At 40.8% G+C, this 16,206-nt stretch overlaps 1 protein-coding gene across 2 annotated transcripts; it reads right to left on the bottom strand.

Moving 5' to 3' along the window:
• Nucleotides 1–7,649: 7,649 nt before the first annotated feature.
• Nucleotides 7,650–15,894, bottom strand: LOC134616937 (tripartite motif-containing protein 16-like). Of its 2 annotated transcripts, XM_063462045.1 has the most exons (2): nucleotides 15,877–15,894; nucleotides 7,650–9,305 (listed from the first exon to the last, which is right to left on the bottom strand). In XM_063462045.1, the coding sequence occupies exons 1-2, from the start codon at nucleotides 15,892–15,894 to the stop codon at nucleotides 7,650–7,652; spliced, it is 1,674 nt and encodes a 557-aa protein (XP_063318115.1). The 2 variants fall into 2 exon arrangements, with proteins under 2 accessions (XP_063318115.1, XP_063318124.1); XM_063462054.1 differs by lacking the exon at nucleotides 15,877–15,894 and having other exon boundaries at nucleotides 7,650–9,341.
• Nucleotides 15,895–16,206: the final 312 nt, after the last annotated feature.

Raw genomic sequence — 16,206 nt, 5'->3', positions numbered from 1 at the left:
GTTAATAAAAAGGTTTTGCTGAATCAAATTATGTTCTGATATTGTTTTTGTATCATCGTTACATAACATCAATATCCACATTGTACACATGCAGTTATAGTGATGACAGACAGAAACATGGTGTATGTTGTTAACAAAATGACAAACCATAGCATCATTACCAGCAAGATAAGTCCCATACATATTAATCAGTTGTGTATAAGGTTCACCTTTTTGTATCTGGCACAAAAAAAGCACAATTTTGTCTGCAGGTTGTTGAGAAGTCACTCTGAACCTGTCTTCCAGAAAACAACATGGATGTGCAGTTTTTGACTAGAACGTGTTTTTATCTCAGATTTAAATTTGTCCAGTAAATTGTTGAAACTGTGAAAAAAACAAACAAACAAACAAAAAAAGCGTCACATTGCTGCAGGGGAATCAGCAGGTGTAACGCCGCCAAACTGGAGGTGAAACATTGTTTAAAGAGGGAGGATACTTAGACTCTTCATAAACCAGCAAGAAGACATTTTTCCAGAAATAGAGTTTTGATTAGTGGAATCAACAAACTGTTTGATGCTGATTGGCTGATATGGGTGAATATTGTGCAGACAATGATAATGTGAGACACTTACTGACATGTATAGATGGATTTTCTAAGTATGCATGCAGGTATCTTCAAACCAAGGCAGGAGCATCTGTTGCATCTGCTTTTGAGGATGTTCTGAGTGAGGGACGTGTACCTGTTAAACTTCCAACAGATGAAGGCGAGGAGTTTAATAATAAACATTTCCATCAGCTGATGGTTTGATTTAATATCACACATTTCTCTTCATAAAGCCAGATTAAACCAAGCGTTGTGGAACGTTTTAACAGAACCTTTAAGAGCCGTATGTGAAAATACTTCACATCTGTTAACTTATGAAGACATGTAAACGTGGTCCAGGACCTTGTGCTGTCAAGGCCAAGCAGCTGGTGTACAAAGGTTGGAGCCAAAAGCTGACTCAGCACACGTCTCTGTTTGATTTGAAGGAAAATTTTATTTATTGCACAGATCAGAAAGGCTGAGGTGAGACATGGAGGGAATTCCACAGAGCAGGACTCACTGTAACAGAGGGAGAAGGTGAGTATGACGTGAGGTGAGTGAAAGGAGATTTTGCTTCCTTGTATTACAGGCTGAAGTAAAGCTACAGAGATGGGAGTTTCTCTGGGTGTGTGGTGGAGTAAGGAGAAGAACAACATGTCTGACCCTTTTCTTTTTTAGAGCAGAGGTGTGTTGTGGCAGGCAGGAGGGCAGGCAGGTGACTTTTCAGATTTACTCTGGGAAGCCGAGAGGAAGAGCAGCAGCAGCAAGCAGGTAAGTTTCCAGCAGGCAGTGAACAGACGAAGAGGATCAGCATCAAAATGCCCCCTCAGAGGTGAACAAAGATCATTTTTGGAAGACAGCTATTTCTACCAGCTATTTTTGTGTGAAGCTAACTGAACGGATTGTGCTACAGCTATGTAATAATAAAATAATATTAGTAGACATCACAGCTGTGGTGGCAGTTGTGTGGGGTTGAAAGGAAAAGGACCCAATAGCAGGCACCAACGATGCAGTGAGTGAGCTTTCTTTACATGAGGTGATAATACAGACAGAGCAGAGATGGATGGAAACTAAAAACAAACCTAAACTGGGACAAATCTGTAACCATAACTCACAGGAAAACACACAGGGCGGAACACAGGTTAACATGTGGAGGTAATACAGACAGACCAGTAACAGGCAGAAGAAAACACAGGGCTTATATACACACAGGAGCAATCGGGGAATGGGAGACAGGAGCGAAACACACCTGGGAGAAATCAGAGGTGATGAGACAAGGGGATGCAAAACCAGGAGACACTACACACAGGACAGGAACTATCAAAGTAAAACAGGAAATACAACAGGTATGCACAGACATTAGCTTAACACAAGACATCATACATAGCAACAGGAGGAAACACAGAGATGTGGGACCAGGACATGCACAGAGACACAGAACAGAAGGAGCTCAAAATACAAAACAGAAGCCAAACCTAAGAACAAAAAAATCCTAACAAGAATTAACCTGAAACATAAGATAATAATCAAAACCAAAACCACAGAGTCCACAGGCTCAGGACCATGACAGCAGATGGGAATACAAACTTTATTTTTGTTGTCACAGCTGTGTGGAGGGGTGAGAGAAAGTACCCAAGTGCAGGCACTGACGTAATACTTATTGCAAGTGAGCTTTATTTACAGTGGTGAGATACAAACAGAAGCAGGGCAGCGACAAATCTAAGAAATACCTAAACTAGGAAAACTAAATATGACACAAAGGAACAAAATCCTGGAACCAGAAACATGAAATATGAAACATAAAAACGCGAGACGGGGAACATGGACCATGAAAACAGGTGAGCATGAGCAGAGAAAAAGATTTTTTTTAAAAATGGCTCTATTTTCTTTTGCCTACATTGCAGATGGTGACTTTGCCTCTAAAGAGGAAAATGTATAGAGTTAGGGTTAAAGTGGATTCAGCAGGTGGAGGAACCCTTAAATTGGTTGTAATTGGTCAGTGTCTGGAAAAGAGTCACAACTCACAATAATTTATACTGAGAGCTCACAAAGGTTTTCTTAGTGTACAGGCTGTGATCAGTAGATCGAAACAGCAGAAACAACAAATTATTTCATCATCTGTTTAACTTCCTTCTGCACCATTTCTCTTCTTAGTAACAATGACGTTCAGGTTTGTCTTTATAGAAGTGAAACTAGTCTGAGCTGAGTGGGAGAGAACGAGGAGACATGGACAAAGAGGAGCTGCTGTCTTTCAGGAAAAAGGGGAGGAGTTACCAGTCTCTGACGTATTCCAGGAAGAGGAATGATTTGAAGCAGACACTGTGTTTAACCTTTTTAATATATTGACAACACACGATATAAAAACATGAGTGATGAGTTACATGTACCACACCAGTATCAACAAAACCTTGTTAACATCTGTCCAAAAGACTCAAATGTAAAATGACTTTATTAGCAGATCTGACAGGTTAAGAAACAGCACATCAATGACCTCTAAGCAACAACAGAGTAGACCAAAGAAAGTGGAATCTAGAAAAACCTGTTTTAACCAAGTGTCCTTCAATCATTTCTGTCTATTTCAGTTTAATGAACTCTGCAGTGTCATTGTCATAATAAAAGAACCGAAGTCCAGCATAGAGCGGCTGAGTGAATGTGGTCTGGACTCTGTGGAGGAGAGTCATGGTTTCAGAGACGCTGTAGAAAGACAGAATACCTGCTCTGTGATCCAGGTACACTCCTACTCTGGAGGACCGAGGACCTGAGAGGACAGTGTAGACTTTGTTGTGCCAAAATTGAAAACCATTTGAATCATAACGTAAAGACCAAGATTTGTCATTGAATCCAAATTTACATTCATCAGCGCTCCCTGCTCTGCTGATATTCTTGTATGCCACTGCAACACCAACTCCTCCCCCTCTCCACTCCACCTCCCAGTAACAACGTCCAGTCAGACTCTCTGTGCTCAAGACCTGAAGCCATCCAGTGAATCTGTCTGGATGATCAGATGTTGTTGGATGTCATCAGCTCGATGTTGTTCCCCTCAGATAATAATAGATGTGTGTTTGCTGTGTTTGGATCCAGCGTGATTTCATGTGAATACTTTAAGAATCCAGCTCTGGTCTTTGGCTCTGGTGGTGACCCTAAAACATCCTCTTCAGTAACTCTTGATGAGATGCCTGTCACTTTCTCTTGTATATCTGAAACCATGCAGATGTTCTCCTGGAGCTTCTTGGAGGGGGCCACCAGCTTGTGTTTCTTTAATGGAGCTGCATTATAGTGAGGTTGGAGGTGTTTCTCACAGTAAGAGGCCAGACAGACTAAACAGGACTTGATGGCTTTCAGCTTCCTCCCAGTGCAGACATCACAGGCCACATCTTCAGGTCCAGCATAGCAGAGATCAGCTGGAGCAGCTTGGAGTCCAGTCTCCTTCAGCTGCTCCACTAAAGCTGCAAACATGATGTTTTTCTCCAGGACAGGCCTCGGTGTGAAAGTCTTCCTGCACTGAGGGCAGCTGTGGATTCCCTTCCTGTCCTCTTCATCAAAGTGGGTTTGAATACAGTTCATGCAGTAGCTGTGTCCACAGGTTGTAGTCACTGGATCCTTCAGTAGATCCAAACAGATTGAACAAGAAATGTTTTCTTCATCCATTTAAATTTCCTTCTGCGCTATCTCTTTTCTTAGTAACAATGACTTGCTGGTTTGTCTTTTGTAGAAGTGAAACTATTCTGAGCTGTGATCTAATCAACAGGTGTTTACGTGGAAAATGGAGGCTGTCTGCTCTTACACGTCAACAGATGTTGGTTATGCCCATCTTCAAAGTATAGACTGAATGGTAGGGAATGAGGAAACACAGACAAAGAGGAGGTGCTGTCAGGTAGAAGGGGAGGAGTTATCAGTATCTGCTGTATTCCAGGATGAGGAGTAAGTTTGAAGTAAATACCTTTTTCATACACAGTACATTAAAAAATGTTGGTGAGCTCAGTTTTTAGGTGGTAAATTCAGTCATTACACAATCATTGGAAAACCCGTAAAATCGTTACTAACTGGAATCAGAATGGGCTCTCTGATAGGAGCATCTTTAAGGAAGACACTTAAATGAGGTAAACAAACCCATCACTGCAACATTTACAGTAACATCTTTAAATAAATAAATAAAAATAAATGACTTCTGAATGAAACTACAGAAATATCTACAACCACTGTAACAAACACTTATCAGAAAAACTGCAACTGCAACTGCAACTAAGTTTGTTACTGAAATTGCAAAAACTACAAAAAAACCCTCATGTTTACAACAATGCCTACAGCTACACAAGGCAACTCCCACAACTAATCAGACACTATAGCTAAACTAACCTGTGACACTAATGCAACACCTACAATGAAGAAAGGGACCACTGACAGTACACCTGCAACTAACAATGCCAATGTCAACAATAGCAACAATAGCACAACAACAAGGATCACTTTGGCAACTTTTGCAACTTTTTTTGAGTTGCAGCAACCTTAAAAATATGTGACTAAAGATTCCAATTTGGATAAGAAATGTGAAACAAGCACAAAAAAAACTGTAAGTAAGCAAAGCTACTGCAACCCAACAAACACACTGAAGCAATGGCAACGTCTGCAACTAATTCAATGACTGAAACTAGAAGCAACATCATCAGCAAAGTATAGGAACAGTCACAACTACACAACCTGCAAACTACAGCAGCATCTTCTACAAAACATGGTAACTTCTGCAATTAAACTAGCACCTGAAACTGCAGCAAAATCAATTTCACCATCAGGCCGGGGTCTTTCTGTTTGGAGTTCTGTTCTCCCTGTGTTTGTTTAGGTTCTCCCCGGGTACTACGGCTTCCTCCCACAGTCCAAAGATATGCAGTTAGTGGGGATAGGTTAATTGAAAACTCTAAATTGCCCATAGGTGTGAATGCGGGAGTAAATGTGAGTGTGAATGGTTGTCTGTGTATATGGGTTATCCCTGTTATCCCTGACATGTCCAGGGTGTACCCTGCCTCTCGCCCTAAGACAGCTGGAACAGGCTCCAGCGCCCCCTCGACCTTGAAAAAGCTAAACGGAAATGAATGAAAGGATATTATTATGATTATCAGTTTTACTAGCAGTGATGTAATAGCAGTGATAGCTGTGCATGGTCTAACAGTAACAGATGGATAAACATAACTGTATTTATACATGGCATAGTAAGAATGAAGCACCTGCCAATACATTACTAATACTTGCTAGTGTGACATTATTATAAAGTGCTACCCAGGTATTGAACTGTTATTTGTTGTTCATAATCCATATGCCTCGTTGATGTGAGCGTACACTACCAGTCAAACGTTTGGACACACCCTCTCATTTAATGTTTTTTCTTATTTTCATGATCAAAACTATGAATGAACACATATTGAATTATGCAGTAAACAAAAAAATGTGAAATTACTCAAAACATATTTTATATTCTTGAAAATAGCCACTCTTTGCTTTGATTACTGCTTTGTACACTCTTGGCATTCTCTCGATGAGCTTCGATGTGTAATCATCTGAAATGGTTTTCCAACAGTCTTGAAGGAGTTCCCAGAGATGCTGAGCACTTGTTGCCCCTTTGCTTTCAAAGGGTCCATCTCATCCCAAACCATCCGCATTGGGTTTAGGTCAGGTGACTGTGGAGGCCAACACCATGTGCTGCCCTTGGTTCTTTTTGAGGAACACTGTCTTCATGTTTCCCAGTACATACTTGATGTGTCAGGCATAACTTGTCCTGCCATGATATGTTGCCCAAATCCTTATGCCACATTTAAATGGCATTCTTGGCATATACTGTGTAAAAGGGCAGCATCCCCTAAACGTGACTAGATGCTCATCAACTGTGATGTTTGGATTGGGTTAAAAATGAGGGGCAGGCACGCCATCCACTGGCTGCCAGCTTGTCTTGTTGATGACGGCCTGGTCTTGAATCACAGTTGTTAAAGTGAATCACGCGTGGCAACATGTGAAATTCCTTGAGTTACATGTTGGCCCAAAAGATTGTCCAGCCAGACTCTGCATGAACTTCTGGTAGATTCATTTCTAGATCTGTACAAATCACATGACTCATGTATGGTTTCATGTCTGTCTGGGTTACCTCCTTCTAAATGTCTTTGTACATCTATTTCACCTCCAAGTTATTCGTGTTTACCACTATGACTTTGATAGACTCAGTCAGGAATAGTTCAGTGCAGGATGTGATGTGATTAATCCAGGATAAAACATATTTTTTAAGTCCTGGGGCAGAAGTGTGCCAGATTGGGCACCGCGGCAGCTTCCACCGCTGTCGGGGGAGGCTGAGATGGCGGCCCTGAGTCTGCCACCAACCTCGCGGGTCAGATTCGCAGACGTCTGCAGAGCTGTTCTGAACTAAATGGGCCTCACTTCGGATGATCATCAGTGGCACTTCCGGCCCTGAACTATTGAACTATTATATCAGTCTGATCAAGTTAACAATATTTTTCAGAGATAAAACTTTTAACTCAGTCAAATTTGTCTGGAACACAATACAACGATTAACTGAGGAAGTTTTATATAAGGTGTCATTTTATTCCATACAAAGTTGTTTGAGTGCATACTACTTCTTCCTTTCACAGGGTTGCACATATTTCAATGGTTATTTTTCTTAAACAAAAGAAAAAGGAACCAACCAGAGAATAACACAAAAACACCCAACCAAACTGACCACTTCTCTAAATTAAAACATGACATTGCACATAAATGAAAAACAGTTTCCCATAAAGAATAACTGTTGTGTAGAAGATATAACAAACTAGAAATTGGATGTTTTACATTAAATACCTTAATTAGAACAACATACAACATTTACAAAGATATGAGGCTGTATTGTTTCTGCAGAGTGAAACACTTTTCCTTCATTAAAACAAAGCATTAACTAGACAACAAATAATGCAATGTCAAAGTCGCACCTATAAAGTGTTACTGACAGGTTAAGCAACAGCACATCAATGACGTCTGAGCAACAATGACGGAGACAAAAGAAAGGGGAAACCAAAAAACTCGTTTTAACCAAGTGTCCTTCAATCATTTCTGTCTATTTCAGTTTAATGACCTCTGCAGTGTCATTGTCATAATAAAAGAACCGAAGTCCAGCATAGAGCGGCTGAGTGAATGTGGTCTGGACTCTGTGGAGGAGAGTCATGGTTTCAGAGACGCTGTAGAAAGACAGAATACCTGCTCTGTGATCCAGGTACACTCCTACTCTGGAGGACCGAGGACCTGAGAGGACAGTGTGGACATTGTTGTGCCAAAACTGAAAACCATTTGAATCATAACGTAAAGACCAAGATTTGTCATTGAATCCAAATTTACATTCATCAGCGCTCCCTGCTCTGCTGATATTCTTGTATGCCACTGCAACACCAACTCCTCTCCCTCTCCACTCCACCTCCCAGTAACAACGTCCAGTCAGACTCTCTGTGCTCAGGACTTGAAGCCATCCAGTGAATCTGTCTGGATGATCAGAATAAGACTGTTGTTGTTTCACTGTTGTTACTTTTCTGTTCCCCTCAGATAATAACAGATGTGTGTGTGCTGTGTTTGGATCCAGTGTGATTTCATGTGAATATTTTAAGAATCCAGCTCTGGTCTTTGGCTCTGGTGGTGACAGTAAAACATCCTCTTCAGTGACTGTCAGTGAGATGTTTGTCCATTCCTCTCTCAGAATGTCCTGTAGTTTATCTCTGGTCTCTGACACAGCTGCTGTCACATCCTCAAAGTAGCTCAGAGGACGAATATTGATGCTGGATGAGTGTGTAGACTCACTGAGTGCTGACAGTGAGGGGTAGTTGTGTAGAAACTGGTTGTGATCCTCTGTGTGTGAGAGCTGCTCCAGCTCGCCGTCTTTCCTCTTCAGCTCAGAGATCTCCTGCTCCAGCTTCTCCTGAAGCTCTTTGACTCGACTCACTTCAGTTTCCTGCTGGGATCTGACCTGCTGCTTCACATCAGAGCTTCTTTTCTGGATGAGACGGATCAGCTCAGTGAACATCTTTTCATTGTCCTCCACTGCTTTATCAGCAGAGCCATTGATGGCCTCCACCTCCTGTTGAAGCAGCTTCACATCTTTCTCTCGCTCCTGGATTCTCTGCTGGATGTTTAGTCGTCTCACCTCGAGCTCCTTCTGCTTCTCAGTCCTTTCTGCTGCAGCTGGGACTGTTTCATGGCCTTTATGTTCATCCATCAAGCAGAGATAACAGATACTCTGCTGATCAGTACGACAGAAAATCTTCATCACCTCATCATGACGAGAGCAGATGTTCTCCTGGAGCTTCTTGGAGGGGGCCATCAGCTTGTGTTTCTGTAATGGAGCTGCATCATAGTGAGGTTGGAGGTGTTTCTCACAGTAAGAGGCCAGACAGACTAAACAGGACTTGATGGCTTTCAGCTTCCTCCCAGTGCAGACATCACAGGCCACATCTTCAGGTCCAGCATAGCAGTGATCAGCTGGAGCAGCTTGGAGTCCAGTCTTCTTCAGCTGCTCCACTAAAGCTGCTAACATGATGTTTTTCTCCAGGACAGGCCTCGGTGTGAAAGTCTTCCTGCACTGAGGGCAGCTGTGGATTCCCTTCCTGTCCTCTTCATCAAAGTGGGTTTTAATACAGTTCATGCAGTAGCTGTGTCCACAGGGAATAGTCACCGGATCCTTCAGTAAATCCAAGCAGATTGAACAAGAGAAGGTTTCTCGGTCCAGCTGAACTCCTTTCTGTGCCATTTCTCCTCTCAGTAATAATGACAGTGTAGGTTCCTCTTTGTAGAAGTGAAACTAATCTAAACCCAACATATGTGTTGTAGGCTGATAGCTGTTGGTGAAGGAACGAGGCGACGTCACCAAGAGGAGCTCCTGTGTTTCAGTGAAATGAGGCAAGAGTTATGCGTCTTAAATTTAAAAATTTTGGTCGGCTCAGTTTTTAGGTGGCAATTTCTGATTAATCATGCCTTTAAAGAGGAGACTTAAATGAATTCAGCAATTCTCTCACTGCAGCGTTCACGGCAACCCACACAAATAAATGACTTATGAATTAAACTAGAGCAATATCTGAAACCAGTGTAACTAACAACACCAATGTGAACAACGTCTAAAACTGTCACTGAAATTGCTAAAACTGTAAAATTGCAAAACTGCAGCATTGCCGACAACTACACAAGGCCACTCCCACAACTAAAACAATTATCAAAATCTGCAGGGTAACAAACCTGTGAAACTAACAAAACACCTGCAGTGATGCAAGCAACCACTGACACTATACCTGCAACTAACAAAATCAATGGGAACTACAGAAACCGCTGGCAGCAAAACCAACAACAGAAAGTGATCCCTTTTGCAGTTGAATAACCACTGTAACTGCAGCAACCTTAAAAACAACAAGATTCCATACTGTGCAACGCATGTAAAACATTGCAAGCACACCAACCCTGTAATGACAACTTCTGCATTGTAATTCTCTATCTGGCCCACATTCTCATTTAGATTTGAAAGCGTTTCACATACATAAAGGCAGATGGCATAAGCATGAATTAAGACAAATGTTTGGGGAAGGCCTCAGAGCAGAATAGCAGTGGTGGCTCCCAGCCCAGGCAGATTCGCCTGGAATCAGTCATATGTTTGCATCACTGTAGGGTCTTTATAGTATAAAGCACCTGGAGGCAACAGTTGTTGTGATTTGGCGCTATATAGATAAAACTGAGTTTAATTGAGTAGCTTGTGTAACATTTTCATATGTCTTTGAGCATTGGCTAAAACCTCGGAAAACAGTGAATATAGGAGTCGTAGTTTGTATTAAACAGAATACATTTAAAAATGTTGGTCATCTCAGGTCTTAGTTTGTAATTTCTGATCAATGATCATGCAATCATTGAAAATCTGTCAAACCTAGAATGAGGAAAAGAGGAAGACCACATACAAGACTCTTGTATGTTGTTAAGGAAGTGACAGAGGAGGATGCTAGGGACTGGATGAGATGGTGGCAGAGGATCTGCTGTCGTGATTCCCTAAAGGGAGCAGCCAAAAGAAAAAGACGTGCTGACATCATGAGTCGGTCAGTATGCATAAAATACCAGTTTTCTAACTGACTGTCAGCTTTCATGTGCAAAATGTGAATACTTTGTTTCCTGTCTAGGAGGAAAACATTTAGGAGTAATGTTCATGTGCACTCTGCACCTGCAGACCTAAACACTATGAGACGCTTTTAAAGATTACATGTGTCCAACTCCAATGTTATCAGAGTTCTTAAACAGACTCAGGCGCAGACGAGGGATCCTTGCAGAAAAGACAGTGCATTTATTTACAGTGACAATACCAAGTGATTATATATACAATGTGCTAGAGGGGCTCCAGGGTCTGTGGGGGAAAAAGGAGGGGATCAAACATGCTCCACTCCTCTCCGAATCACACTCCACTCTCCTCAGCTGGGTCTCACGCTTCCACACACTCGCTTGCAGGATTTCAGGTAGGCAGGGATGGGTCTAGGAAAGATCTACACAAAGAAGCTTCAGTTAGTAACAAGATCTACACAAAGAAGCTTCAGTTAGTAACAGACTCAAAGACAACAACTCAAGGATTCTAGTTTTCAGATTACGGGGTGACTGACGCAGATTGCTCAACGATCCAACGATGAGTAGCGAAGCACTACTGTCTTAAAAAGGGCTCAGGATTAGTGGAGATCAGCAGCAGGTGTGGAGACAAAAGGCGAGAGCTCATAATGAGCACCGCCCCGGCAGAGGAGAGAGAGAGAGAGCAGAAAACAAAACAAAACAAAACAAAACATGTTGCCTATCAAGGGGTCAGTTGGCGAGGCACGGGGACCATGACAAATGTGCAGTTGTCCTGTCATTCAGAAGTTAATAGATTAACTCAGAATTAAATAGAAATACTCAGTGCATGAAGATCACGAGTGCTGGAAACATTAGCAAAACAATTGGTAAAGCTGGAAACTTGCAGTGTGCGAGCTGTTGATTTTTTTTTTCATGTACATTGTTAACTATGTTTCAGCTCAGTAACTGGCTCATTTCTTTGTTTGTTTTGCGTAGATGTGCATGTATTTATTTCACTGTAGTTCTGTTTTGACGTTGCTAGTTTGAGATGCTGTCATCTCTCAGATGACTGTTTTTGTACCTGATCCCTGGGCAGGAACAATAAACCTGACTAAATTGATATTAAAACAAATCCAGCTGTAGTAGCTTTATGATGGTTTCTGCAGGTTGAAGAACAGCTGGAATCATCATCTGAACATTTAACTTTTGTAAGAGCAGCACAAAGATGGAGAAACAGACTCTCTCTTAGTGTCGTTTTACAAATACCGCTGTAATGTTACAGCTGCAGCAAAAACAAGGTGAAAATAATCAGGGTAAATTTAATGGTTACTGCAACAAAATGTAAGGTCTTCACTAAATGCCTCACCATCTACAATCTCTCTCTAATCAGTCGTGTTTTTAGGCTGTAAAGCTGTAAAACCATGAAAGTCCACAAAAACACCACTGCAAGCATCACAGGGAAGCATTAGTGCAGGCACACAGTGACTGTTCCGCTTTCTGCAGCCAAGCAGAAAATATGCAAATGAGGAACGAAATCCAACAGATTTAACAGAAGTAATGACCTTTTCTTTCATTCTTGCTAAAACACATCACTAATAGCAGAAACATTAGACATGCTTGCTTAACTAAAGGAGAATCGCAGAAAGAATCAGGACACCAGCACTTAAACAGCTACAACATAATAAAGGGAGCTGCAAAAGAGAAACAGGGAGAATAAAAACACCATAAACAACATCCTGACTCATCTGCATGAATCACAGCAGGTTCATCTGGAGTGTGTTTGTTTTAATTGTTGCTCTGAGTTCATATTTAAACACCTGTGCACACAGAAGCATCTCTGTCTTTTTGTACCTGTGGTCACATTAAGATGGGCAGTGGGAGACTTTGGAGAGGCTTGCCCACAAAAAATCAAATACAGTTGACACAATCTTCCAATAGCAGACTCTTTATTTTAGGATAAATCAAAAGACATAAGCTGAACATCTGCACAGCATCTGAACATGTACATACAGTCCTCACAACAGTCCCAAAGCTCATCATCTTGTTATGATTTATGGTTCCATAACAGGGTGTCAGTTCTGGAGTTTCCCCAAAGTTACTGTTAACAGTACATATTCAGTCATAACCACACGAGCACTGCCTCTAAATAAAACTCAGTATCAGTACCCCAACTCTGAAAGAATATCTGCTCATTTCCTGTTGTTTTCACAAAGAGCTGGATTTGTTTAAAAATGTAGGGAGTAAAACTAAATACTCAAGTGAAGTACACATACATGAAAAATCTACTTAAGTATTTGTACTTTATTAACGCCCCACCTTTGCAAACCATACCAGCATCAGTAAAAGTTTATTAACATCCATCCTTAAATATATAGTTGGTACATGGAAAACAAAATTTAAATAATGATTTTATGTGCAGATTTTCATTGTTTTACTCTCATTAACAAATTAAACTGGTCATAACAATTAATTTATTAATCATTTTTCTCTCTCCCTTAGTTGTTTCAAAGATAAATCAGTGTGTTTCATCAGACCGCTCTCACATCTACAGGATAAAGGTTTTTCCCCTTCCAGAATGTTTCATTTCACTGTTTTTCTACACAAACATGACCAACTGATTACTTTTTTTTTTGTTATTTCTACAGGTCTACATATATTTCAACACTAATTTTCTCTTTGCATTAGCAAAGACAAACAGAGAAAACCACAAATAAATTCACAAGTCGAGAACAAGTTTTCATAAAGAGGAAAGAGAAAATCACTCCACATATTTCTATCAAACAACTAACTAACTAGTGAAGTCAGCAGGGTCTCCATGATTGATAAAAAGATGTCTGAGGTGGTAGTCTGTAGCACGGGGGCCCACAAGGAACAATACTCGCCCCTTTCCTCTTCACCCTGTACACGTCGGACTTCAGTTATAACACGGACACTTGCCGTCTCCAGAAGTTCTCAGATGACACCGCCATTGTGGGTCGGGTGTCGGAGGGAAACGAACTGGAATACAGGGGTTTCACAATGACTTTGTCAGCCCCACCCCATTACACCAGTGAACATCCAGGGATTGGACTGGTGGTGGTCAGAGGGCCCGGTGGCGCCAGTGTCCGGCAGCCTCGCCTCTGTCAGTGCGCCCCAGGGCAGCTGTGGCTACAGTGTAGCTTGCCATTGCCAGTGTGTGAATGTGTGTGTGAATGGGTGAATGACTGAATGTAGTGTAAAGCACTTTGGGGTCCTTAGGGACTGAGTAAAGCGCTATAGAAATGCAGGCCATTTACCATTTACCATTTAAAAACGGTGGAGGAGTATAAATACCTGGGTGTTCACCTCAATAACAAACTGGACTGGTCCACAAACACAAATGCACTTTACAAAATGGGTCTAAGTTGTCTCCACCTGCTACGGCGGCTGAGATCCTTTGGGGTGAACAGAACACTCCTAAGGATGTTTTATGACACTGTGGTGGCGTCTGCTATCTTTTATGCTGTGGTCTGCTGGAGTGGTGGAATGGCAAAGAGGGGCAGGGGGAAACTCAACAAACTGGTCAAGAGGGCCAGCTCTGTTCTGGACTGTCTGCTGAAGTCCATCGAGCAGGTTGGGGAGGAAAGGATGTTGTCTAAGCTAATCCATCATGGACAACACCTCCCACCCCCTGCATGAGACTGTACGAGCACCGAGCAGTTCGTTCAGCAGTAGACTTTTACACCCCCATTGTAGGAAGGAGCGCTACCGCAGGTCATTCTTATCAGCAGCTGTCTGACTCTATAATGCAGCTTAACAATGTTTTGGTCATCTTTCTCACCAGCTTGTTTGTTTACTGTACATTTTATACATATCTACGTACAATTTTTTTCAATGTTTCTATACATATTCTGTACATTGTTACCTGTATATATATACAAACTTCAGTTGCTTATGTTTATAGGACCACCTTGTGTTTTCCTTTTATATTTTATGTTCCCTTGCTGTAAGAGTTCTGTAACACCAAAATTTCTCATCCGTGGGATAATAAAGGTTTATTCTATTCTATTCTATTCTATTCTATTCTATTCTATTCTATTCTATTAAGTCATTAATAGAGCAGCTGAGTGGATGTAACCATTTTGAGATATTATGTGAGCATACTGATTGTTTATTTAATAATCATTAATCAATTAAATTACATTTTTTAATTAGCGAATGAACACAACAGCAGTTGCCTCATGGTGCTTTATACAGGCCCAGGAATCTGAAGACCATTTAAAGGTTCCTGGATGAATACTGCTTGTTTTTTTAGGAATTTAACTGAATTTTTAGGATTTTACTGTACTAATTAATTATGTTTGTGTGTTTGTGTAGATTTTTATTGAAACATTTCAAACCTGTGGTGACTGTAGCAGACGAATGAAAGTGGAATGCTGCCTGTAAATGCAACCAGATGACACTGTGTTTAAAGAAGAAATTTAAGAAAGTTCAACAAATGTTATTTTTGCTGTAATATTTAATACAACATTTTCACACGAGAATCGCTGTAAGATTTAAGTAAATCAAAGAGAAAAGTGCAGGAAGTGGATCAAACCACTGTCAGATATATGATGGCTGTTGTAAGTGAATTGGGTGCCTGAAGATGAACACTAACAGCTAAGTGTGATTTAATTAAGACAAACACTTACTGACTTTAGTAGTTTCAGTTACTACGGCAACAGTCCCTCGTCCTCCCCCTCTTCGCCCTTTGCCTGATCATGTTGACTTCAAAACAGCTTCTCTGGCTCCCTCCACTGGTTAAACTGTTGAACTGCCACATTAACAAGTTGATTCTGTGAAATGTGAGGTCAGCTCCTTCATCATTAATATGCAATAATACTAATAATACCAATAATAACAACTTTTTCTAATGATTTTTCTTGTTTCTATATTATATATGTGTGTATATATATATATATATATATATATACATATATATATATATTTATATGTATATATATATATATATATATATATATACATACATATGGGTCTATATATATATATATATATATATATATATATATATATATTAAAAGTATACACTTTTCAGTAGAATTAGTAATTGTGTTTTTATTAACACTTACTGGTGTCTTCATCATAAATTCCAAGGCATTCCTAATATTTTGGCCAGTCTATCATCATATATGAAGGGGAAATCATGTTAGTAACTCATTTCACCCAGAACCTGGCACAGGGGCATGTTTAACAGTTGCTGTAGTTTTGAAAGCATGATTGGAGTGCTCCATATGATTTATTTCATTTAAGGCATGAGTTTCTGTTGGCCAGCAGGGTGTTGATGGAAACTGTGCTACTGTAGGCTAAAGATGAAGTGAGATGAGAGGGGCAAGGTTTGTTAGGAGGCAGAGAGACATGTTGAAAGAGCCTTTCCTTACCTGATTGATCAAGGATGCACCAAGACATCAGAAAAAGAGGAGAAAATAAAAGAAGGAAATGAGAGGAAAGCAAAGACCATGCAGGTGGAAAAAGTGACCCCTTCAGTTAAGAGCAGCTGCTGTGACCAGCCAGTAGCAGTTATAATAAAGGGGCACATGACCACC

The sequence above is a fragment of the Pelmatolapia mariae genome, linkage group LG3_W (assembly GCF_036321145.2).
Source record: "Pelmatolapia mariae isolate MD_Pm_ZW linkage group LG3_W, Pm_UMD_F_2, whole genome shotgun sequence".
Taxonomy (NCBI): Eukaryota; Metazoa; Chordata; class Actinopteri; order Cichliformes; family Cichlidae; genus Pelmatolapia; species Pelmatolapia mariae.
This window is presented reverse-complemented; position numbering and strand designations above follow the sequence as displayed.